The following is a 27347-nucleotide window of genomic DNA, read 5'->3' on the forward strand; positions in this document are numbered from 1 at the left end:
ATGAGCTTTCTAACTGATTTTAATACTCGTCCGTGGATTAATACGGGCTAGCCCCAAACGTTCTAGATCGATGGGGATCCACGGCGACGGGGTTATCGTGAAAGAGGAAAGGTCGATCAACGGACGATCCTCTAACCGCGGGAAGAAGTGTGCCATCTTACGGACGCCATCTTGGAGAACATTAAACCAGACCGAGCGGAATACTAATATATCGTCGTCACGAAAGTTATCGCGCTTTATCATCCTGAGTACATTACCGGCGGGGGATTCCCACTGTTTTCTTCACGATTTCTCAAAGTGGAATGTCAACCTTGTTTCGAAGTTGTTTAGAATCCTTGCGACGGGATTAATCTTCACTGCCAGTCGTAGGGGATGTCAGCCAAGTGACAATTATTAATGTACTCTCGGTGCGAAGCAGTATTCGAAAGAATATTGGTCATGTACTATTTTATTGCGGCCAACAATTGATTTATAGATGAGCATTGTAGACGAATGACAGGTTTCATTAAATATTTTCAAAACTGTTGAACATAACAATAAATGGACGGCTCAGACGCCAGGGTAAATTTTTGAGCTTCAAAACCGAGGTAACTAACAAAGTCTTTTGTTAGTTGTAAAAACGTACCATTGTATACACAAGTTAAAAAGAATATTCTACGATTTATACAAATTTGTTGCCAAGACTGGAGCCGCTATACAGTTTTCTTTCGACATATTGTGGATGAAAGTATAGTGTTTACTGTATATATGTCCCAAATGCCTAGCCGATAAAAGTCCCAGAACTTTCCCCACTGCCGCGGGGTATACCCTGTGGTATACTCTCTAGAGGTGTGGATTAAAGAATAGTGTCTTCTGGTCGATATATGTCTGTGGCCAGACCCGTGTTTTGGACATACATCGAGTAAACACTGAATTGCTATTCGGCTTGACATTGTTCTTAAGTGGGCCGAGAGTTATGTGATATGTGCGATTGTTGTGAGAAAAAATCGTCGTTTTATATCGAAAGAAAACTCTAGTTGTCCTTCCGGTGTTTAATGGAAAAAAAAATTTCCTAATTTTCTAATATTACCAATAAACTGGCTTTCCAATCCTCTGAAGCTTAAAGAATATGTTCGTATCGGACTGTGACATCGTCTGCCGACCACATAATAGACAGAGATTTATCAAGATGGCCGTTATTAGGTATGTCGTCCTCCAGGCCGTAGATTATCGAGCATTATCGGCCGCTCTTAAAAAGATTTTCCGGATCGACGTAACAAGGAGGATCGAGATTAAGCGACGATAAACGCGAGATAATGTCGCGAGTTTCACGGAAACTCGTTTGACCACGTAAAGAAAAAGACGTCGTTAGACACGCTCGGTAATCGCTTAAGCAATGCACCGGAGATCGTTAACGTTTGAACGATAATCCGAGTAAAAGGTGTCGCGTGTCGTTGCGGCGACCCTTTTTTGAACGGAAACGGATTTCGTCGATCGCATAAAATTTTGTTGTCGAATAGACCGCGTCGAACGGGTTCTCTGTTTGCTTTGCGTTCGGAGGACGAGCGCAAGGACTCCGTGGAGGATGGCTCTCCAGGACCTTCAATTACGTACCTCCACTGCCGTGCAATTATCGCTAAAACTGCGGTTGTACTCGGAAATTGCAGTATCCAATGACGTGGCACGCAGTGAAAATTGATGTTTACCGTGGACGAACGTATAGATTTCAACTTCCCGTCGTAGCGCGAATTGATCGCCACACAATCGCGAATTTTTTACCATTCACACTTTCATTGCCACTTCATCTACATAGTAAGCAGCAAAAGTATGAAGCAATTTGCTCGGGCAATTTCCTTAGTCGTTAATTTCTCACTGCGTTCACTAGAGTATTTTCATTTTTAAATTTGTTAACCTCGTGCGTAAAATTCTCGAGAAATTGCCGATATTTAATCTGTGATAATTCTGTTAAAGAAAACAGAATAACCATATGATTGTGGACTCGTTTTGAAGCTTGTTGCAAATTGAAACCTATATAGAAACATTGAAAAGTTTTTCTCGTGACTGAAACCACCACAGATTTCAAGTTTGAAGCTTCTCCTTAGTGCTTAAAACTTGAGGCACGATTTTTTCAAGTCGATTTAGTGAGCTTTGAATGAATGGTGTACTGCCATCTTTGGAGTAATTTGTTCTCCATTCTTGTTCTATAAAACACCCCCAAAAAATCGTAGATTCTGGTAATAAATTCATTGAGAAAAAATTTTTTTCATGCTTTTATAGACGATTCGACCAAAAAACAAGACTCCGAATTTATCATTGTACCATTTTTTTTTAAATAAAATTGTCAGTTCAAATATTGACAATGCTTCGTGAATCGGAAAAGTGTTCAAATATTTTTCTGATCGATTGTATACCGTGTCGGTAATATATTGATTTGTGATTGATTTTTATTGTTAATAATAATGACTTTTCATGGTAGGATATTGCTTGAAACAAATTCAGGTAACATCCACAAGAACGAAGATAATTAAAAGAATAGTCATTGTTTTAGACTTTAGCTTGGAAGTTTACATTTTAGAACATTATGATTACCAAATTAACTAGACTATGATTATTAGCAAATTTACTGTAGTTAGTAAATTCAACGGATGAAGAATATGCGCAAACCTGTTCGAAAAGAGATCAGTACTTTCTCTTAGGATGAAGTCGTTCTCCTTAAAGAAGACAGTCTATCAATTTTCATCTTCCGAAGCGAAGAAGCTAGCCGTTAACTAACATTAAAGTGTCTTCCTATATACACCGTCTTCCTACGTATAGTAAGTATTTCCTATAAAAAATCACGTTCTAAAGTTATGTAATCGCTTGGTTACTGATCCAATGGAGCTGTTTTCGTTCAAAGAAGCATGTAATGTAAAAATAAGTTTTATTTGTGCTCCTAGTCACTGCCAGTGAATTACAATTGTAGGCGCCACGCGATGCCACTGTTTATTATTAACTGCGGTTTCGGTATTAACCAGTATCAATCTGGGAATAAAAAATAGACGAAGGTTAGAGGACTATTTTCTGCTTGTGTGTGACATCGGGCAATTAGTAGAGTAGAGGCACGTTGCATATGAAATGTCCGGTTTTAGAATGCAAACGTCAGAAAACTTTTATGATCCAGAAATACCTGCTACTAAAGTCTACAGGTTTATTGTATTGCAATTGTTGCAACCGGCATGGAAAAGGTAAAAAATATCGGTTTTTGATTTTTTAAACTATGTGCTCCCACTTTGGAAAATCTGAAAAAAATAATATGTTAACAATCATAACGAGATACTGAATTTTTAAAAATATAAAGTTAGTATCTCATAACTTCCACAAGAAATTGTCATTTCAAAATAATTTTTGTTTTTTAAAATTCGGTTTCGAAGCTAAACATTCTGAAAAAATTCAGAGATGTGCATTCTAATAGCTAAAATATGCCTGATTTTTTTCAAATGATGGAAATAAGGTAGAAAATTGGTACAAAGTATTTTCTTTGAATAAGCTATCGAATGACCTGTTGCAAATTCAATTTGGTTGTGGGGCACTTTATCGTCGTACGATAATTCTTTACGTAATTATCATAGTTTATATGTAGGCAATTTTTCGAGAATCAGGTATTTGGTGTTCGAATACTTTTTGCATCCACTGGATCTTTAAAGTTGAAGAATAACAATCGCAATTATTTTTTCATCAACCCAATAGTTGCTTTCGCGGCGTGTGAAATGTCTGGCGCGCAATCGATTTTTCGCAGTGGACGTTTCTTCGTGTCCGGTAGGATACTACTTAATCGACGCTATCGCGCATTCCGCGTCGAACGGAAGTCATCGGGGGACAGCAACGCGCGATCAATTATTAATGAATCCTGACCTCGATTCCTTTGCCGATGCTGTTGACCGATGTAATCGTTGCCGCGTACGAGCTGCGCGTGGGCAAACGTAAGTTGCATTATCTCGTTTTTCAGCGGATGCGCGCGGTGAAACGGGCTAATTAGAAAACGATCTCGGACTTCGTCGAACCGTAATTATTTGACCGCAATGCGCGGCATAACAAAGGGGAGAAGATTCTGCATAAAGAAATCGGCCGAAAATGTGCGGCACACGTTTTTCTGATTTCGTGCTCTCTTCTCTAGATAACATATCTCGAAAGTTTGATGCTACTTCGTTATCAGTACACTGCGGATTTTCGTGCGAAACAAAAATTGCGTTCGTTGCAAGACACCGGAGCCACGCAGACATTAATTTCTTTTTTCTTATGAATTTTAGCGAGTTGAAAGAAATGTTACATTATTTCCAATACGGTTTTGCTGTCGTGCAATTTAAAATGGAAAATAAAATAATAACCAGGTTTTAAAAGAACGTTTTCAATTTCAGCGTATATCGAACAATATTCACTTCATTTTAAATTATTTTGAACTCTCACGTCTGTCAACTTACAAATATATTGTTAATCAACTGATTACTATCCTGTTTATACGCTTTGCTTCAATTAAACCATTTAATAGCAGCGCTAGTAGCAAGTTTATATCTGTGCCAATTATATGTACTCACGCTTTTTGTCATCATTATATTCATGTTTTAGACCATATAGCTCTTCACATGGAATGCTCATAAAGCTACTTTTTCAATGCGCTATAATGATTTCTACAAAACTTTATACTTTCCCATTTGGAAAATAACCACTTAACTTTTTGCCTTAATTTCCCTTTCAAGACGTGTATTAAAGTATTAAATTTTAATAAAGTGGGAACAGATTTTCATTCCCGTAACTCATTACAAAATTGAATGACTAAAACGGTGGGCGAGAAGTTTCGTCTATGTTGCTCGTTACATTTAGATTTCACTTGTGTAATGATGATCTAATCTTGAATGACATCCAATTTCTAATTAGATTGAACTTTACTATATTATATGCATATAAATAAAGGCATTTACACTCTCGTAAATATAATTAACAAAGCGCTGTTATCAAAGTACAAATCCACGTGTGAATATCAGTGTCTTTACATTTATTTAGTATCTAAATATAAATTCTTTATAGTCTTCACAAATGTCCTTGTTATTCTAAGGTAATGACAATTTTATTAACGCACTTCATATGTATACATGTGTGTATTATTGTTTACGTTTTTTGTACAAATTTCTCCCTGTACTATTTAAAAAATCTTCTCATCAATCTCACATATACATTCGAAGTATTCAGAACGATATTTTCCAATTAGAAAAAATTAAAAAATGTTTTAGTGTCACTAATAATTAAAAATATTGTGGACGTACATGGAAAACCCACTTTGAGTGCAAGCGTGTGGCAAAGACAGTTTTTAAAATTACTACATTAAATTGCTTACATTAAAATTATTTTTAAACTGTTAAATTTAGTCTGCAGATCTTTATGCAAGACAAAAATTGTTGCAACAATTGCAAGAAACTGGAACCAAATAAAGATTTATTCGTTTCAGGATCATCTAAATGGATGATCTGATAGTAAGTCAACGTTTTCAACGCGTGTGTCGCAGTCATTTCAATTTTTATAATGACCCTAGCAATCGGGTCTATGTTCAATAATGGGGGATGATGGCTGTGTCACTGTCGCATGGAACAACGCGTCGATTATTTCACGTTTGTATACTTTTCCAACGGAAATTATAGTCTAGTCGCTATTACAGCTCGTTCTGCTTTCCCCCAACAAGTCGAGGCGCAGCTACAATGATTCCTCGTTATGCATACGTTGGCCATTGTGACGCAAGAAGTGCGTGTTCGATGACGAAATTATAATGGACTGCGTTCTCGATCGTTAAATAAGGGTACATGTCACGTTCGAGTGAACACGAGGATTTTCTGGGTTTCAATTACTGAAAAAGAAGCACACCATTTGTCAGAGAGATTGTTTAATTGAGAAAGTTCAGAGGACGTTCCGATCTTTCATTTTGAATTGTGTATATATGTGTTCCCGTAGCCTAAGAGAATGTTAAACGTGTTTAGAGGAACAGGTAAAACTTGAATCTACGACGTCGACAGGAAGTATGCCAAAAGTTTCTTGATTTTTAAATATAAAACCAGACTTCGTAGATCTTATAATTACATAGCTGACAAGCTGTTTTATTTTACAAGTGTTGTCGATTAAAAGTTTTAATAAGATTGGGAATACGAGCCATTCTAAGTGTTCCGAGAATACTTCCAACCAGGCATTAAAGTCTCCAGCTAATGCGTTTTACTGCCGCATAATATTCTTGAAACTATTCAAGATTATTAACCACGTGTACCAACATAGAAGCACCTGTATCGTGGTTTTTGTTTTGCTTCAGCAATGGGTTAAAAAATATGTAAACAATAATTGATATTAAAAACATGTTTCACAAAAAGATTTTTGGCGACTCCAAAATTAAGTTTTATAATATTGGTATTATTTTGTCAGTATTATATTATTAGTATTATTTTGTCAGTATTATATTATTGGTATTATTAGTATTATTATATTATTAGTATTATTATTATAATATTATTAGTATTATTTGGTCAGTTCTAGGTTAGGTTTGAATTTAGAACTGATTAAAATTATTGAGAAAAGAAGTCGATGCCTATGTAAATACCTCCTGTACCTTGCAATTAAGGTAACTTTTATTTTGCACAAAAATCTGCAGCCTATTTATTAGAGTTACCAAAAAACGTGAAAACTGTCATTTTCACCATCTTCATCTGTGTATAGGTCATTGCAATGTTGACAGATTTTGATGAAAAGTTCAGAATGTATATACTTAATACAGATCTACAAAACGGATTTTAAAAATTTTCAATATACATCAACATAAAAAAGTTGTAGAAACCAACTATTAGAATTTTCTCCGCAATTCAGACCAATTGCAATTTTCTCAAAATTTCTTTTTCTCTCCACACAGTAAACTAATAGTCCTAACATTAAAAAGAAATTCCAAGTCGTATGGTTCAGTCTTAAAAGAGTTATGGTTCTTTTAAAAGTGTCCGAATACGCGAGCGACTGTATGCATACAACAAATACAAATGTTCTTCGAGATATTATTAAGGACACAGAAATCTTAAGGGGCAGACTGAAACAAAGAGGCTCGAAGTGTAACGAATAGAAAAGGATTCGCTGGCTCAAACTTTCTCGTTCCAAATGACACATTTGCATGCACCGAGAAAATCCTGCTTATGCAACAGTGATCACCGAAGTCGCTGTTCATAAATCGTATTAATGATTGCACGTCAAAGAAGAAGCGTGGGGCATTAACCACGCGTGGCTATCAAACCGGTGTTCCTATGGTTCGCCATTTATTTTAACAACGTCGATAGTGTCAGGTGTACGGCTCGCTGGCCGAGAGAAGCTTTTAATGAAAACATAGACACGCCGGTAACGGTGAGTAGATAGATACCATCGGTAACGAAGCGACGTGTAATCGAGCGACTCGCGATCGCGCTAAATTAGCCCGGACGTCATATCGTGGGGGGACAAGAACTATCTTAGCTATGTCTATACTGGATCTAAGAGCCGTATCTACACTATATCTACAGAGCGGATTCTTAACCCGTTCTAGTCATACGACCAGTTCAATTCGCAACGCTGCGGCTGCAATGCTCGATATAAATGCATATATGGCGGGCTGAGGATCGTAGTGGTGTAAGTCACATACATTGTATCCCGAGTAAAATAATATTTTACGTTTGTTATTAAAAAAAAAAAACTCCATATACGCATTGCGATTCAAAAGACTATAAAAAATGTCTGTATTTGAAAATTCTGGTTAGAATCCTCTGGCTCTCTCTCTCCCTTCCCATCAAGTTTGAGTTATCGAGGTGCCAGTGTATAGTAAAAGTAATAATTACTAAGTAAAAAGGGTGTGTTTAAGATACAGAACAAAGCAAAAATGCATGTCTTAACAGCCAACGGTAGTCACGTGATTTTTGCAGAGTCAACAGGTTGGTAACTGCAGTATAATTTCCGTTCACAGCCTTCAAACATAGACTTCCGATTCGTCTTGGTCTTGATCCGACGGGTCTTAAGTTTGTGACTAAACTTGTCACATTTTTTGCTCTGTATTATCGATATTATGAATTCTGACGCCAGAAACGTGCTTCGAGTTTTTGGCTTTATTTCACAGAGAATCAAGACAAAATATAGCTCAATTTGTAGCTGGAGATATTTTCTAGCGAGCGCTGCTCTCGATTTCATCCAGAAAACTCATCCAATGGCGTAAAAATGTTCGGATTCCACGGCATGCACATCGTCAATTTTTAGCCTACTTCCAACGCTTATATTACCAAATATCCGCATAATCTCGTCAGCTCATGATCAGCGCTCGCTAGATTGAACCTTCCTCTTTTGAATGAGTCCTTTCCCAGCGAAAAATATTCTGACATAAGGACGAAAAGTTGAGTCAAGTAAAACCATTTTTCGCCTATTTTTGTCGATAACGTGGTCACTCTACCTTATCGCGAATCTACGGAGTCTTGGTCGCAACATGGTTCAACACGGTTCTCTGCCACCTAATATCGAAAATGCCTTATGGCCTGAACGGAAAGTTTAGCGCGGGTCGTATGCGACCCACGGACTGTGTTGAAGAAAGTGCCAAAGAGGAATCGATTTTTGGAAAATGAAAAGCGAGAATACCCCCTTAAGCGCGCGAGTAATGGTCGCGATCGTTTTTCCCGTGGCGGAGGACGCGTTTACGCGGATGAACGAACTGCGCGATGACCGGTTTTGCCGGAGGTCCTTGCTCCTCCTCTTAATCTTTCCGCTGATGACCGTTCCTCCTTCCTTCTTCTCTCCTTCACCTCGTTATCCGCTTCTTGCTCGCGTCCCTGCCCGGCTCCGTCGTTTCTTTGCCGTCGGAGGAATATAAGTCCCGCGGCCAGCTGGACGTTGCTCTCGAAACGACTGCAACGTGACGGCCTCGAAGAGGAAGACGACCTCGCGACTCCATCGGAGACAAAAGACCGTCGGGATCACCGATAACGATCAGCCAACTTTTACACGGTTTTTATGGATTCGCGGCACGCGAGGCTACCTCCTAACTCTTTACCGCCGATAACAGTGACGTACGCTACGGCCTTGAATGACCTACCGGTCCGCCACCGACCGGCTAGGATCGCGCAGGATTTTTTCGAGATTTTTATTTCGTGAACCGATGCTGGGACAACTGGAGAGCGAGGGAAATGCGACCCTACGCACAGTGAGACGAAACGATCTGACAGTGGTCAAAAATCGATTTTCGTAATATTGTCAGTTCGAAATAAATTCAGAGTTCCATCCCATACACATTAATAATCTTCTTTACACAGCATTCACTACTTGTTTGAATCGCAGGGTCAAATATATTCAACATATGCACGTATTGTACATACAGTGACACACAATGTCACATCTCTACACTTAAAACTTGGATGGCTGCGCACGGGTCCATTTTGACCCAGCATTTCGAAGGCATCACTTATTTACTCAGTTCCTGATTCGTTTCAATTAAGGTTCAATTGAAAGAGCAATAAGCAGATCCACAGATGTAGATAAAGCGCCATTAAAAATATATTCACGAAAAGCGATAAACAACTGGCTAAATGGAACCAAACATTGCCATTTATACAATCATCAACAGCGGTCGTCTACCGAGTGTTAATTACCCAGACTTCGATGCGACGTTAATTTTTTAAATATAAAAAAAATATATGGTAATTGTATAGTTGAATGCATTGTAGTTTGTGAAACATCTTGACAAACGGAATGAGGGTCTGGAATATTGTAAAGTAGCATGCATGTGCATATAGAACCTACTCTACATACAAAATACATAACCAGTAACTTTTTTTCAGATTTCTCGATCCAGTCTGTTTGTCCCGCGACAAATCGAGGTTTTTCTGTATCCGAATACGGCGACCCAGCTCTAAAAATATGCGAAAAACATGGAAACGTGGAGTCATCGGAGAGTTTCGAATTTGTTACGCGATCGGAGGATCGTGGGACGGGTTGGATGCGAATACACGTATCTGAATGACTTTAAAGCCACCTTCGGTCGATCTTGTAAGTTCCGGTGGGTGGCGTAGGCGTTCGCCAGGTGGACGTTCATGGTGCGTTAGCATGAAGATCGACCTTACCGAGATCGATCGATGAACCTCGATCGCAATCGGCTTCCACGCCCACGCGGAATCCTATGTGCTAGAGGCTGGCTAATTGATCGCTCAGCAGTGAAGGAGTTCGCGTTTCTTGGTGTCATAACATCGGTGTATATTCATGTATATTATTCAACAAATGTTGATAAACACTCGTGTCTAATTTTGCAATGTTAATTCTTCTGCACAGTTTCAGCAAATTGGATAGGAATTAAGATTAGAACGAGATATCAGATTTTACTATATTCATCAGATGTGTGTTACTGTTGTACTATTTATTTTTACGGAACTATTTTCAGCTTTCATTACAAATATGTTAATGTTGTCTATGCTTTCACTATACTGATAAACAATATTTGTGATACTGTTGTAGAAAAACTTTTTCAAAATATTTTCACATTCAATGGATTCTAAAATAGCTCATCCCTTAACCGGTGTACTGGTGCACTTTCGATACTGTATCGTACGATAATTAGAAATGTATCGAGTGCAACTTCTTCAGAACATTTTGATTATTTAGTTCTAAATTACACGCTTGAACGTATCCGAGAAAATTTATAGAAAATTTTACTTAAGGGTTAATAAAAAGTTCGCCAAAGATTTTTTTAAGGGCGAGAAGGGTCTCGTAGCACTCATGTGACGAGCACTCATGACAAATGAGCCGTTCACAGACCAAGTCGATTAACCACCATTCTAATTTGTCGACACTTCAAAGCAATTCATTTATGTTTAACATTTTACATTCCGAACAAATGTCCTTGTCGAGGATTTTCCATGGAAAACTTGAATTTGTTTAACGAAAAATGTACTTACAACCAACGTGTTGCGCAATATGAAATGCTATTTCATCAATTTTCTCTACTTTTATTTTGTGGAGTTAATCGATTTGGCAAGCGAGTGGCTCAAATAAGAAGGTATGCACTTGTCCGCTGACTCCGATACTCACTTGGCGTACGCTTTCTCCAGAAGAGCCGGCCAGAATTGATCACTATGACGGCTCTGCACGAAAGCAAGCCGGCCGTGAATCGCCGGTAGCCGGTCGTCGACGAGAACTTCGACCCACGCGCCGCACCACCATAATCGGAATCGAAACACGCCGGCGTATTCGGCAGTCGGTGATCCTGGTGGTTCTCCACTGTTCCCGAATCCTTGGTCAGCTGGTACCACCCGGTAGAACAGTCCTTTGCTCAGGTGTAGAACGCCCAAGCAGGACACCAGCCACTTGTCGCCTGAATTTCAAAACGAAGCATACAGTTTCACTCACCTAACTCAGACACCCTCTAACCCTCGGACGGCAGCCATTTGTACCGAAATGTTCCATCGAAATTTCAGTTTTTCTACAGTCAGTTGAAATTATTAACTATTTATACTGAGTCCAAGAAGGAGATCGACCTCAAAGAAAAGGATTGAAAAATATGTAAGAAAGAATTGTTAGGTATGTAAAAATTTAAATAGCTCTAGTTATGGCTGCCATAGAATGGTCAAAGGGAGTGGACGTAAAAAATAAGTCATTTTCATGTCACTGTCTCTCAGAATCTGCTGCAGGTATCACTTCAAGTTCTTAAAGCGAAATAGTATTATCATAGATGTGTGTTTTAGTCGAAAAGAGTCTCGAAATACGTAACAAAAAAATTATACAACCCTGAAAATGTGTGGACTGTTTTGCACTCTTACCTTCAGGCTAGTAGAAGCTGCCAATTAGGTTGTATGCCCAATTTCGAAAAAATCTTTGGCTAAGATGTGTCGTACCCTTGGCAGCAAAAGCAAATAAAATTTCAACTCTATCAGTCGAACGATTATTGAGAGAAGAGGAACATGAAATTGGCTTATTTTTCATGTACGAATTAATTTGTAGAAAATTTCATCGAAATTGATTAAATTTGGGAAATGATAGCTTCCCACGATTTCCGGTCTATAACTCTCAAAAATCGGGAGGCTTTGCTCTAAATACTGTACGTAACGTAAGCTATTGCAACTACCGTTCCAGTTACAGATGTTTTAATTTCAGATGTAAAGTAGAGTTACAAACAGCGCATTATTTCAGGTCCCCGTGTAATTGTTCGAATGCAACATTTCTTAAAGTGTTCCCGCAGCCTAATCTGACGAATCTCTGAACTTTTACTGAATAGAAATGAAGCACTATGTGTAAATCATAAAGCTGTGGACAATGAGATGGGCGGCGAATCGCGTGATTCATAAATCAGAAAGGTTAGAAACTGAATTTTCTCGTTTGTAAACGACCCTGATGGCTTATGCATGAAAGTGATAAGCATCAACGAACTATATTGTGAGCCGCGCGCGTTAATTGAATTATGTATTCGCACCATTAATTACGCGAATACGAGGGAACGTTCGCCATTAATTACTGCCTCTGTTACTAAAAAATGCATTATAATGGCCGAACCGCCGACGTTTACACTGTAATTTCGGGAAAACTGTTCGAAACGGTGCCTTTTGAAGCGCTTATATCGTTGAACGAACTTATTACACAATGTAACACAGTAAATATGTAACGCCATACTATGCAGTAAGCATAGTACATTTAATGAGATCTAATATAGTAATACAGGTCAAATGAGTTCGGGCACAAACAGAGTGAGTTCGGTCTTTCCCTTTTTTTGTCCTTCCGACAATTAACCCTTTGCACTCGGCGCTATTTTCATTCTAAAACTACATTTTTCTTCCGTCTTAGAATATTTTCATTTTATTCATACGAAACTGATCCGATTTCCACATGTAATATTTAAATGTTTAGCTATCTATTAAATAAAAATTTTGTAATGTAACCAATATTTTGTAATATTTTTTGTAATTTCTTTGAAATAATGCCACAACAATTTCTAGTGGTGCTTCAGAGTCACCACTCGAGTGCTAAGGGTTAAAATGTTAAATATGGTATGGCACGCGTTAAAAAGTAGGCCAAATAATTGGACGTTTTAACAAAATAACAGGGCTACTGATCTTTATAACAGTTTTCCAGCATAATTTCAACAAACCGGGATAAAATAAAAACTTATCGCTTTTCTGAACGGGTGTCAAATAATATAGATAATAGATAAGGATAGATGAATTAGAAAACGCGTGGACCTCGTTTCTAATTAAAAAGAAAAAGTGTCGGAAGACACTTGTCCGTAGACGAAGGAGCCATTTACGCGACATGAAACGCGTCGGTCACTATAGTCCACGGTGTTATTTAACCTGCCCCGGTCAGACGGACAGGTTTGTCCACGTGGAAACGTATTTGTTTACCCGCGCGAACTGGACACTCCGACCGGTTAACTCATCGGTAATCTTTGCGGTGTAAAACCGGGTCTCTCCCGTCGGTATAGTGAAAGTGGATCGACGCAGTCCGTTTGAATAGAGACACAATTTAATCCGAGCCGCAATTACGCGAGACGCGAAATGATCGATCGACGTTGCATTAACGCCGATTTACCGAACGACGTTGATTCACCGAGCGAAATTAATACACGCCCCGGCTCGTGATAATATTTTCATCCGTCGATTGCAGCAACCGCCGAACCCCGAGCCGCGTTCTTTTTTCATTATCTCGGCTCAAAGAGGACCGCGGGTTATTTATAAAGTTCGATTATTACCCATTACGATCGAGAATTTCGAGGTCGTATATTTTTATTAAACGCGCGCGTTTACAGGTTAATGGATTGAATTTTGCGCGTCTCTCCCGGGGATAATTAAACACCGCCGAATGTTAGGTAACAACGCGCGAACGGAGTTTGCAGCAGGATCAACGAGAACGTGCGAATCTATGAATAAAACGCAGCGAAGAAGCTGCGGAAATTGTTCGATAAATTATGGAATAGTCTCAACCGCGATTCTTCCTTTCCCGTCGATGAACTTCAGAGGTGAAACAGATTCGTAATCTTCGCTCCGTGTGTCGTAACACCGTGAGAACATTTTCTGGGATCGAAAAGAGACGGCGGGCCGTTCGTCGCGTCCGCGTCGTTCAGCCAGCTCATTTCACTTTCGTTTTCGAAGGTCTAATCGCCGATTCATCCTATTAGAATACCGTACGACTTCATTGCAGAAACCAGAGGTAAATACACCGACGAACAAAATTATAGGATCGTTAAGCGAACCGATTATTAACGAAATTGATTAAGGGGTATTCCCATTTTGAGCCATCAATTTTAGACAATTTCTCAGATCAAAAATGATTCTTAGGTTAATGGAGTGTTTTACAACTTTGTATACATGTTCGCCTATATTTCAAGATGACACGGTGTAATTTTTATGCAATTATCTTTATTATTATTCAAATTATTGCACGATTCCCGCAGCATATCACTTTTCATGGCAGCCACCATAGTAATGAATGCCTTCAAAATACACTCATACACTCTTTTATACACTCTGCCTTCATCTTTATTTTTTTTTTAAATTTTTCTCTATTTTTATAAAATACAGATCTCTTTACCTTGTATACTGAAATGATGGAGGATAAATTTTTTTTAACAAAATAATGGTAACTGCGTATTTTATGCATTTGTGACAAAACTGGATAGAAGCAATTTAAGGTAGCGAAAGAGTGAAAATAATAGAAGTGTAGTTTCAATTTGTTAAAATTATTAAAGAAACAGTGAAATATTTATGTGGACCCTGTTCCTTTTAATTGATACAGAAAATTTTTCTTCTTCAAAAAGATCGACTGTGTAGTTTTTATTACATTTAAATGCTTAAGTTCAACTATTTAGATTTAGGTAAAATATTTGTTAACATAGTGTGGAAAACGTGTATTCAATCAAACACAAGTTCTCGAAGATGAAAGGTATCTATAATTATCACTGTGACACAGCAATGGTAGAATTATGTGAAATATGAAATGATATTTCCATAGATGAATTGCAAGTTTTCTTCCATTATATTTTCCTCTCCACATGTTGAAAAGTAGCTGTTTAATGATAACGTTAAACACAAACCAATTAGACTGAAAACAACCATCAAAGTATGCTTTTAATCCGACACCTTTCTATTCTCATAAAATATTACTTAAAATCTAATTTCTTCACAACCTAAAGAACAGTAATATAACGAGCACATGGTTTCTACCACATCCTTACGCAAATATTTATCGAAAGAGCACGTACAATTCTCTCGATTTTCACGTTGACAACTGTGTCAAGAACTGCAAACACAGTTGTGCAATAACGGTTCCGAAGGGTTCACAGGACCGTACAGAAGTTTCTTATAAACAGACAGTCACGATTCATTGAACCTTGAGCCGTCAAGCAACCGCTGTAGCATGGGTTCAATTTGCTAATCGCGAAAGTGATTTCAAATCAATGTCGTATTAATCTGTGTTTCCTTCAAACATGCATACAAAGCGAAAGATAATGTCGTCGCAGCGGATTATAAATTTTAATTGCAACATGTAACGATCGCGTAACCGTTGTTTCCGCATTAATGGATTCTCCGGAACTGTCTTTTACACTCGTTAATCACAAAACGAAATCATTGTTACCACGGTCGCGTTACGCCTTGATTCTTTTTTTTCCCCATCAGATGTTAAACATGTGTGCCAACGCTTGTAGAGCGGAAAAAGGTGCCTCGATTACCAGAATGAACGAGGAAAAACGAACGTCCACATTTGTCAGATTGTTCGACTATGATTCCGAAACATTATTTGAAATTGTAATTAAAGGATTAATTGGCGCTTCCGGTGAAAATTTCTCTTTGCAAGGTGCGCACTTAATGTGGCCTATTTCGCTACTTGTTTCCTGTGTGATTATACCATTGTGAATGAAAACTATCGAGGGCGGTTACTACTTCGATGGTAAATTAGATAGCAGGATACCCTATGTTCTGTTATTTGTACGTTGCCTGTTCTGACAGCGAAATTGTTCGAAATCAATTAAGCCAAGCTGCGGATAGAATTACAATCAGCTAATTTCCTTACGTGCATTTATGTTTGCACGTGTACGGTGAAACGGGCATTTAAACCTCGTTTATCTGCTTGGCAAGGATGCGGTATGATCATATGCATTTTTTATTACTAAATTTTATTGATAATTGCGAGAAACATGTTCGTTAAAATTCATTTACTGAATTCTTTAACTTTCCGAATTGACTCCATTTATTTCTTGTCTGTAATAAACTATAACGTCGCCGTCTTTTATGTGTTTAGGAAAAAAATGTATACGTAAAATATAAAACTATAGAATCATTAGAAAAATCCAACAATGTTTATTATTTTCGACTTATCGAAAATACTTCAAGAAGAAACATAATTCAGCTTCTGTTCCTTGCAATCAAGTTAGACAATTTTTATTTTACACAATGATCTGCTGTCCTAGTTATGAATAATTATTATTAGTTATTTGATAATAAAGTTTAAATTTTATACTATACTTTAGTTCATTTCAACCTGAATAAATCGATATATTCAGTGCTGCTAATTTTATGTCTAGACTGCAGATGTTTATGCAAAATAAAAATCTTTTGCATCGATTGCAACAAACGGGAGTTAAACAAAAATGGATTTCGGCTCCTAATCGTTTTAATAAGTTGGCAATACTATTATATTCTTAAATTCTCCTGATGTTTTCACTGTTTCAATTTGTGACTAGTAATTTTTGCGATAAATGCATAAAATCTGCAGTCCTCTATTCATGACAATTGTTTTGATGCAAAACGGTAGCATCTGATATGCGAATCACAGAATCAGTAAATCCTTTGTGTTTCCGACATAATCTTGAAAATTGCAAGGAAAAGGGAGACGAGGGTCGTAATGTAGGTCGTCAGAAAAATTATCACGTGTCGTGCTCCCGGTCGCATGTGCAACGTGCACGGGTCCCGCGTACTCTCACACACGTTAACGGGACACGCGGCTCCGAGTGGTGCATCCTGAGGAATGCGTTTGCACGAATTCCCGGATCGCTCGACTTCCGTCTACGAGGCAGTCGTGCTGGTGAATTACGTCGGCTCCCAACGGACAAGAGATTAAGTCCACGATGCATTCTGCGATGGGAGCTTAGTGTCGCCGCAATTCCCCGAGCACGGGACGCGACGATCGCGAGAACCGTGCGACAAAGGGCCGCCTTGCGGGTTTGCGAAAACGTGAACTCGTGCGCCGCGACCATGCACAATGACGGCACTTCGAGCGCGTGTCTAACAAATTGCATACACAGAGAATTCTCTATAAATGTCCGCAACACGATTCTGGCGAGGGTCATATATCGGATAACCATTCTTTGATTCAAACGTAGAACAGGACAGCACTAAAGGCCTCGGTTGCCCAGGAATACTCACTGTATTGAGAAATCAATTTTTAAAAATAATTGAATGGACACGAGAGGGTTGAGAGGTCAAACGTCGTGTCGAAATTAATTTAAGATATTTAATGGTTTTATGAATATTGAAATTATACAGGGTTCTTTAATCAAATCAGTTGATAAATGAAACATTAAAAACGAGTTTCGTCCATTTCCAAAGAGAAACTAATGTCTGTTTATTAGACCGAGGCAATTATAAAAATGTCTATAAACAGCCTTACGATATATGTGCCGAGAACACTTTCGGAAATAATTTCTGACACATTCGTTTTTCTAATTCCGAAGACATACGGTTATTCCATTCCCTGTACCGTTAATTAAAAGATCCGGTGCGTTCGATACGTGAACGCTCCGATGAAATGTGTTTTGTATGATGATGCGAGTGAACTAACATTACAGTAAGCGAGTTGAACAGTCAACGTTGCGTGAAAGTCTGTGGAATGCGAAGAATTAATACACGAAGGCGGATTTCAGCTTGAGCATACCTCGCGGAAGTTGCAGGGAATACCTTCCAATTCGAACAATTTAAGTTTAGTAATTCTAATAATAAACTTCCTAACGCGCGGGCTTGGCAAATATAATTGAATGATCGTGTCAAGTAGTTTGATGTGATTTATTCATCAGGCATGATTTGACGCTAATTCGTTCGGTACATGTTTATTACCAAGACCGACGAGGAGTTTTCGATAAGACTTTGAGTGTTGGTAGTAAAGAGTTTATTGAGGAATATATTAGCATGAACCTTCCTCGACGATCTTCAAGAGTTGTAAAATTTGCAGAAGACACCCGACAATGTCTTTCGTTTGATTTAGAATGACAACGGGTGCGTAAAGTGACATCTGTATTTTCACGCTATGAATGGAATTCTGTCAGAGCTCCATAATCGTGCTCGTAAGGTCACTTACTCTGTCGTAAAGTGATTTGTGATAAGGCACTTGTGATTTTTCTACTACTTTATTATGTGACGTTAAACACACAAAGATATCATCTGATATGATACGTCTCTTAGTGCGACCGACCTGCCCTCTACAACGAAGCCAAGTTTTGGCCTCAATTTGGTGTCGATTCGGCACGGAATTTTGGCTGCGAACTTTGCACTCAAATACCGAGCCTAATGCGGAAACAGAGGGATCGGAATTTGTAGACTTTTCGTGGCAAATTCGTAGCAGATTGCTTACTGGGTACTAATTAATTAGAATTTGATAAACACGTGGAATGGAATTTCAAGTTCTAAGATATTATGAGGGTTTCAAGTTATACAAAAAAGAGATGAACACCATGAAGCGGAAGGAGTGGTTGCCACGTAAAATTGAAAGTAACCGTGGAAAGTAATCTCCGGAGAATTTCGTTAAATTCCTACTTTTCTAAATCCGCTAACCGTTGGGATTCTTTCACGATGACGCAAAGATGCAAGGGGCAAACCGTACGATTATCATACAATACCGCTCGGTTCGTTAATTAAATCGCCGTGGATATTGAACCGATCGTATAGTATACGGCGGATTCTCACAGATTGAACTCGCTGGAAGAAAGTCGTGGCCGTAACTGCATCGAAGTATGGCGTCCGTGGTAACGACCACGCTTTATCTCCCACGTTCGTCAAAGGTTACCGAGTCGGATTCAGGGTTTACGCGATTTCGAGGTCATTCGTAAGAAAAGTTGACGTGAGTCCCGATTCACGTTTCCGGTAACAATATCATTACGCCGTTGGATCGTGAGCCTCGACGTCGACGTGAGAGATGCCTAAGTGTGTCACAAGCTTGTCAAATCTTATACTATTCAATTACTCCGGCCATGTTTTCCTCGTATGCCAGGCTGTGTTCGTTTTAACAATAAGTGGCAATAGATTCTCTCAATTATACCGTACTACTGTATTATTATGTCACGTACTAGCTTGCAGATTGTTGCATTTGTGTTAACTTGCGGCGCTCAAAATGGTGGATCTATTATTAGAATGATATTGGGATATACTACCGACGAATTATGATATTAAAAATACAGTTTAGACATTGAAGAACTAACAAGTCTGATGAAAATGGACACAAGAAACAATATAATGCTAATTGCACTGTAACAACTGAATTATTAAATCTCATACAGGCTGGCAAAATCGTTTTTCTTAGTTAGTTTGCGACGTCCAAAATGGCGGATCCTTTATCGGAACGATTACAATACGAACATACTTAATAGTCATAAGAATTGCACTATTGGATTATTAAACTTTATACTAGTTCCTTAATTGTTTTTCCTGTGTTAGTTTGTGGCGTTTAAAATGGCGGATCTTTTATCGAAGCGATGTCGACTCATATTACGAAAGAAATTTTAAATTAAAAATAAAGTATAAACATAAAGTAAACAGAGATATAGATACAGATAATTTATTTATAAGCTTTAACAATTTTCTTACCCATTTTGCCGGGTATCACGTCGAACTGGGCCGGCGTGTCGCTCACAAATATTGGTCGATTGCATAATTCCTGGAACACAATAAACGATTCAATTTGTATTTTCTCTAATGAGACGACTCCGAATCGATTGTATCGCATTTGACAAGCACGATTTCCGCCATGAAAGCTTTCAGAGTAAATCGAAAAAAGAAGGATCTTGACCATGAAAACGTAATTGACGAGTGGCAGACGTTCGAGGTCCCAGGACTCTAATTACCTGTAATTAATGTTCCCCCGTCACGACGCAGTCACCGTCTGAATCTGACGTCGACCGACCACACGGTATTCCGTGAAAATGGCCCGTCTGAAACCGGAAACAACGTAGAAACCGTTCCTGCACTCGCGAAAGGAACGAGAAAAAGGCCTCGGCGACCGTAAAAACCATCGGGATGATCCGACAATGCGAGCCTACTACACATTGCGGATCACATTCCTAGCCTGTCTCTCGGAATAATTACGCGTTGTAGAACGAGCGGCGAAGTGTTATGTCATCATCCTTTGTTCCAAGGCTGAAATTTCAACAAATACGCTCTGACAAATTAATACACCGCGACACGAATCGGGTATTTTAATTACTCACGGTTTCGCACGACTCGAAGGCTAACACAAGAATATTAATCAGTAGACTGCGGATTTTATGCATTTATGGTAAAAATGACTAGGTGACATTCGAAACTGTAACGTTATTAAAGGAATTTCAGAACGTTGTTAGATAGAATATGGAATACATTTTTATTGAACTTCTGTCGTTTCGTTACTCTTTTGTTTATATTTCAATCAGGAAATTAAGAACCTGTATGCAAAGTATGTTCAAAATGCACTGGGAATATGATAAAAGAGTGCATAGAACATAATGATCGTTAGTAACCTGCAGTATACATGCATACATTTTGTAGTTTTACATCTTTATGATCATGCCTAAAAAATAAAATCTGAAGCCATTGATGGAAAGGGCTACACAAACTAATTTTTTCATCTTCGATGTCATGATTTAATCCAATGGCTACAATTTTATGTTTTACACCATGATTATAATCGTGTAAAATAATATCATTTCTGCAGGCTGATAATGACCATTGTATTCTACAAACCCTTCTATCATATTTCTAATGCATTTTCAGTATCATTTATGTAGAGACTGTTAAAATATTTAATTATCCTTGATTAAAATATTCGAAACGTTTTAAAGAATTTTGTTTGTTACTCGCGGCAAAGAAAAACATAGCCTCGTGAATGGCTGCGTAAAACCACTGTCGGTTTGCGATATTACGTGGTTAACAGCGATGAAGTAGTATACTTCTGAGTCACGCTTTAGCCATGCATAGTGACGATATCCTCATGTTCAACACAGGATACTCGGTTCATCGTTCCTGTTCACCACTCGTGTCACGACGCTCTCATTCAATCCTTTCCGGTCGCGCCAAAACCGTGACACACGAACGCGCGCATCGCGTAATAGCTAACGCGTCAACGCAATCGTCGACCTTGATGCAGAAACGCTGAGCCGTCGCTCGCATTTATTACGATAATTTACTTACAATGTAGAAACCTGTGCTGTCTCGTTCACCGGGTGAAATAGACTCGCGAGTTGGCAATATTAGCGCCGAGTTTAATCCGTACTCTCCGAGTAGCGGCATCGATTGCGCGAGTTAACCGTAAGGATCATTGATCTTTGGGACCGTTTGCTCATTCAAATTGAACGAACTCGGCTTATTAAATCCAATGATTTCTACATTACGGCAGAGGAATAGAAGAGTTGAAAAATGTCCATAGAATTCGAAACTTTACCATTTTTCGAGCGGAATTCATGTAAGGAGGAGAACATACTAAAGGTGTTTGTAAACAACGTATTAGGATTCTGTATGAAGATGTGAAATGTGAAATGATCCTTCCTTAAGCTGACCTAAAGGTACAACCAGAGGTACAATATTTTTTGAACAGCCTGTATGTCGAGTCAGACTAGTGGTGGAAATTTCGTTATTAATGTTATTAATTTCTTGTAGTAAAGAATTTAGGTAAGGTAGATAATTGAAGAATGTAGATGTACGATAAATAGAACATCGTTGACAACAAAGTGGTTTTAATTTGGTAATTGTGAAAGGTAACGATTAAACGTCCTAAAACTATTTTTGGCAGAGAAATTAAATATTTCCTTTTTTATTCAAACTGGGAGCCTATTGTAGTGGACCGACTCGTTTTGGATATAACGTTGTCTTAATAATGGGAAGAGGGATCAATTATTTTAATCAATAGTTACGCGAAGTTGTTTCTGTAGAAATGAAATCCGTTAGTTTTGTTAATGGTAGCTTGTTAAATAGAACCGTTGGTTACGCGATTATAAGCACGAGTATGACAAAGAGACAGTCTACGTGTCAAGGTTGCATACTGTTTCCGTTACGGTTCCTATGCTGCAGATTCCTCGTCCTTCCTTTCCACAGTAATTAGAGCAAACCGTTGCGAAGAAATTGCGCGAATGTCGTTGTTTAGTTAACGTTCATATCGAACAGTTTGGTATACAGTCGGTCACATAATTGATGGCACACACTTTAAATTAGAATAACTATTTAATAATATACTAATATGCTAATTATATACTAATTATATACTAAGACCGATACAGTCGGTCACATAATTTATGGCACACACTTTAAATTAGAATAACTATTTAATAATATACTAATATGCTAATTGTATACTAATTATATACTAAGACCGATACAGTCGGTCACATAATTTATGGCACACACGTTAAATTAGAATAACTATTTAATAATATACTAATATGCTAATTATATACTTATTAATATGCTAATAATAGACTAATTGAAATTGCTATTATTTCAAATAAATTAATATTATTTTTCTTTTCAATTAACAGCATTGAAAATAATGGCGCGAAATAAATTATTTCAAGCAGTTATTTTGTATTTTAATTTTAGATAGAATTTACCCAGGTTTGTGTACTACACAATTATGAACAATAATGATTACCTTTGGTCTCTTCCATTGGAACTGGAAAGGTGGAGTTTGGTGATAGAAAACCGACGTTTGCGTGGCTGGAAATTCGGGATCCTCCCACAGTTCACCTCGTTTCAAGCACGAACGCTTGATCCGCTCGTACTCACTCATTACGTCCTGAAACAATTCGTATTATCTAAGAGAGAGTGTCTAGCGTACAGATACGTAACAGCTAACGGTAACGATTAAGTAACAGTTCGCCTAATCGATCACCAATTAATATTCCCGCTGCGAAAGATATCGACAGTTGCAACTAGATCAACATATTAAGTTATCTAATTGATATTCACAACAAGCTACACACGAAGGACAAAATATAAGAGAAATTAACAGTACGTCCACGTGCGTCGTCAACTCAATATTTTCTGTCACCAATCATAATCGTATTACGATTCTCACTGGTGAAATTGTTTCATAAATGTTTAGGCGCTCGGGTGCTAATAACAATGCTCGCGGTTATTAAACATCGTTTCAAATTCATTAAGTAACGACAAACTCAAATATTCTCGACACACCGAAACTTTCATTTACCGACACTTACGGAAACTATAAAAAAGAGATAGATTACATACTAAAAACATGATTAAAGAACAAGGTCTTATCAAGGGGAAAAAATACTTCTGACGCTGTCACAACCAAAAGTTTCTTTTTTTTCTCTTTCATTAAAAAAATTATTTATATATATATAAAAATATAAATATATATGTATATAAAAAAGATATATAAAATATAAAGATATATATAAAAATATAGCTTATATAATATTATATAATAGAGACATATTTAGCGGGAAAAAACCTCCACAGAGGTTTCAGAAATATAATGAAAAGAACAGCATCGCGAATATCGAGCGCATCAAAAAGAATTCATTCTGACCTCGATAAGCGTGATAACGCGTCTCGGAGACCTCATCGAAGTCTCGTTCTATCGAGGTCAACACTTTCTCTTCCACAGAAGTCTTTGTTACACGCGCCTCGCTCCTCTTTTCGCCAGAGTTTCGCGACGAAAGTTATTCCGACGGGGAAAAAAAAGCTTTTTAAATAGCCAGCAAGAGCGGAACGAGGAGATGCGCTATAATGTGCAATTATCACCCGAGCCGCCGCCGCCGCCCCTTATGCGTAACGTTCCGAGGGACTTTCGTCTCGTGAAACATGATTCTCGCCGGGGCCAGCAAATCTAATAGCTTCTGAACGAGTTCTTACATTTCTCTTTAATGACACAACGCTGCCAGACCGTGGTTGAAACTGAGACTTCACTTCTCGCGTGAACTCACTTGTCGCGTCGTTCTTCGTTAACCTGATCAAACGTCGAGGTAACACACGACTAATCGAGTCTGGAAAACTTCAGGACTGGAAGTCGTCACTCGTAGCAGTTTTAATTTAATCTTAACTCGTGCTCCGTTTAGGAAAATATCTGTTCTTGCGGAATTGTTATGGAAAAACGTGTTGCTCTTGGGAAGTTGTTTAAAACGAGATCTTAAACGAAACTTTCGAGTTTTTAAAGTTTTTATTCCAAAATCACTCGATTAATACTCAACTTTTTACATTTAGAATAAATTCTTCAGCAAAACTAGATTTTGTACTAAAAACTTCAGCAATAGAAAGATTCATGATATGTCTTTCCGAATGTATACGAATGAAAATAACATTTATTCCGATAAATTAATGTATTATCGGACGTCGGTCCAAGTCTGATATTTATTCTGTGATTGCTACTCGTATATTTTCAGTCGAGTATTTCGATAAGTCATAAGAGCAAGCCAGAGGAAATGTGTTGGCACCTCGTACCTAATAGACAGTGCCATAAGATTCAAAGATTGTAAATCTTGCGTTGAGCTAATCTCTCTCGGAAGGCAACGCGGAACACCACAATATCTTTACGAACCTTTCCCTCAGTATGTCTTAATACCAATGACAGTTAAAACGCACTTTTCCCATTTCAACAAGTGTCTAGAAAGGTCATCAGAGTGCAAGGGAATGTCTTACATTCGTGTAGAACGAGTCTCCTCCAATAGGAGTTCAAATCTCTGTAAACGTTAAATGAGCACATCGTCGTTATTGGTGTTAATGATGTGCCTCGTCAGGTCTAGGAATATGGCAACCTTAATTTCATGCTTTTCGAAACAGATGGCAGTACGATCATTTTAATAAAAAAAATAATGAAATTAGCGAAGAAAAATAAAATTCGTCTTTTTGGAAGAAATTAGTCTAGGAGGAAGACAACTTTTAGGAAAGGCCTTAAAAAAGCAGATTAGTCTAGAACAAAAAAAAACATTTGCTAGAACAAACTGATCTTTTCACAGTGTTTTTCTCGTTGATATTAATAATTTGATTGCTGACGAATTTAATATAATTTTAATCTGCACGATATTCGAATGCAGTTTGCTTCGAGGGATGCATTCCTTAATAATTTAACCCTTAGCACTCGAGTGGTGACTCTGAAGCACCACTAGAAATTGTTGTGGCAATATTTCAAGGAAATTACAAAAAATATTACAAAATATTTGTTACATTACAAAATTTGTATTCAATAGATTACTAAACATTTAAATATTATATTTCATATTAAATGAAAATATTCTAAGACAGAAAAAAAATTTAGTTTTAGAATGGAAATAGCGCCGAGTGCAAAGGGTTAATATAATGAATAAATTATAATGCCCCAGAAGAAAAACCACAGATCGAAGCACAATAGTTATTCTTCTTTTTAAAGCATAATGAATATCAAAAAAGAGATATTAAATTGTTTCACTGAAATCAGTTAATATATATGTTATATATCTCTTTTTGAACATTCATTATATGTTTTAAAAATGAACATAATTAATATAGGTACAGTAATTGGTACAGCCACAGCAAAAATTTGGGTCCCTCGCCCTAAAACGAACTTTCACCGTACGTCTGAAAATCAGAAATAAAATTATGCTACGGTTCTCCGTAACGAACAATTGCGATAAAGAAAAACACGGATTACTAATTAGCGGTTGTAGCAGGGTCCCGCTTCTTCTGTTGCCATTCCAACGGCGCAGTTCCATTCGCCTACGTGACGCCCATATGTGGCAGAAACAGGAACGATCTGTTGAAATGGTACGCTCGAGTGTAAGCGCTTTCGAATTCTAACGAAACAGCCGCCCCTATAGGAGGAGAGGCGCGTCGTTATCGGGCCGGCTGCGGTTGTTATTACTAAAAATCATCGTCACGGAAGAGAGGCCCGGCAAGATCGATATTGGCCATTTGCACGGCGAACGAGAGGATGTTCGACACGGTTGAACGAGCCGCCGACACCGACGGTTATTATTTTGCAACGGCGCTTGATAATACATTTTCACCGCGTAGGCGATAACGCGAGAGAGGGTGTACCTGTGTACCTGTGTACCTGTGTACCAGTGTGTATGTGCGCACTCGTGAAAGCGTCACGATTGCGAAATACGTAATTACGATTGCCTGGACCAGCTCCTCGATCGCGGGTATTGTTCCGAGGAGGCACAACAGACGCGCCCATGAAACGATCCAGTGCGCCAATTAAGATCGCAACTAGTCGCTGCCCAATCTAGCCTAGGTAATTAGCCTACCGACGAGCACCCATTTCGCGTTCAACCGGTCGAACCTTTCTCCATTTCGCGGCGCTACCTTGGCATTCCAGGCTGAGGCGTGTCTTTTTCTATTGTTGTCGCTCGACAAAGGGTCGTATCTCTGCCGGTGTCGCGTTTAGCCCGACTTAACCCTTTCGTAATCAACCGTCATTACATTGCAGTTCTAAGTGACCGTTTCTGTGATATTCTGTGATCATCTGTGGAAAGAATTTTTCTGAACCTAAACTTTATGCTCAATTGCTGTTACCATAAGTAGAATGATTTTTGCGTTCGTTTCAGACCGTTCACCGTTCGAAGACGAATAGAAAGTATTCCTCGAGGAAGTGGACCAATTATAAATAACGATGGCCGACACCTTACTAGTATAAAAGTTTAGTACTCGTACTCTCAGATGAAAATTAACCCTTTGCACTCGAAGCCATTTTAACTCTAGAACGAAACATTTCTTCCGACCTAGAATATTTCCCTTCTATACAGGGTCATCCGTTTTTGAACGGCCAAACGTCAACCAGCTATAGAGGACCTCCAATGGAACAACTTTCAGCCCTAACACTTTTTTAAAAAATAAAAGAAAATGGTGCAATTTATTTGTACAATACTGAAGTGGTTAGCAATTTATTAAATACAAAGAAATGTAATAATGTAAAAGATATTTTGAATAATGATACAGCAATTTTTAGTGGCGCCTTACAGTCGCCATTCGAGTGCTAAGGGTTAACCCATTTACTATACTTTAGATACTTCGATTTTAGAACCGTAAATTTTATTATTCATCTATGAAAGCGTTTCCTTAAAATATGAAATTATAAATACAACATAGTTGGTCGAATTATAGTATCAAAGAAAATTAGACGAATAAGACACACTAAATCTGCGAACCACTAAA

The 27347-nt window shown here is 38.1% G+C and overlaps 1 protein-coding gene across 2 annotated transcripts in view; it reads right to left on the reverse strand.

The window, feature by feature from the left end:
• Calpc (calpain C) overlaps positions 1 to 27347 on the reverse strand; it is a 66963-nt gene that overhangs the window by 10319 nt on the left and 29297 nt on the right. Inside the window, exons 2-4 of one of the 2 annotated variants that reach the window (XM_076793335.1) lie at positions 22843 to 22986; positions 19812 to 19881; positions 11062 to 11344 (exon numbers count right to left, since the gene is read on the reverse strand). In XM_076793335.1, the coding sequence (XP_076649450.1) occupies positions 11062 to 11344; positions 19812 to 19881; positions 22843 to 22986 (497 nt within the window). Of the gene's footprint in view, positions 1 to 11061; positions 11345 to 19811; positions 19882 to 20068; positions 20124 to 22842; positions 22987 to 27347 lie in introns of those variants that run through there. The other variant, XM_076793336.1, reaches the window with a different exon arrangement.

This window comes from Halictus rubicundus, chromosome 9 (genome assembly GCF_050948215.1).
Source record: "Halictus rubicundus isolate RS-2024b chromosome 9, iyHalRubi1_principal, whole genome shotgun sequence".
In the NCBI taxonomy this organism is placed as follows: Eukaryota; Metazoa; Arthropoda; class Insecta; order Hymenoptera; family Halictidae; genus Halictus; species Halictus rubicundus.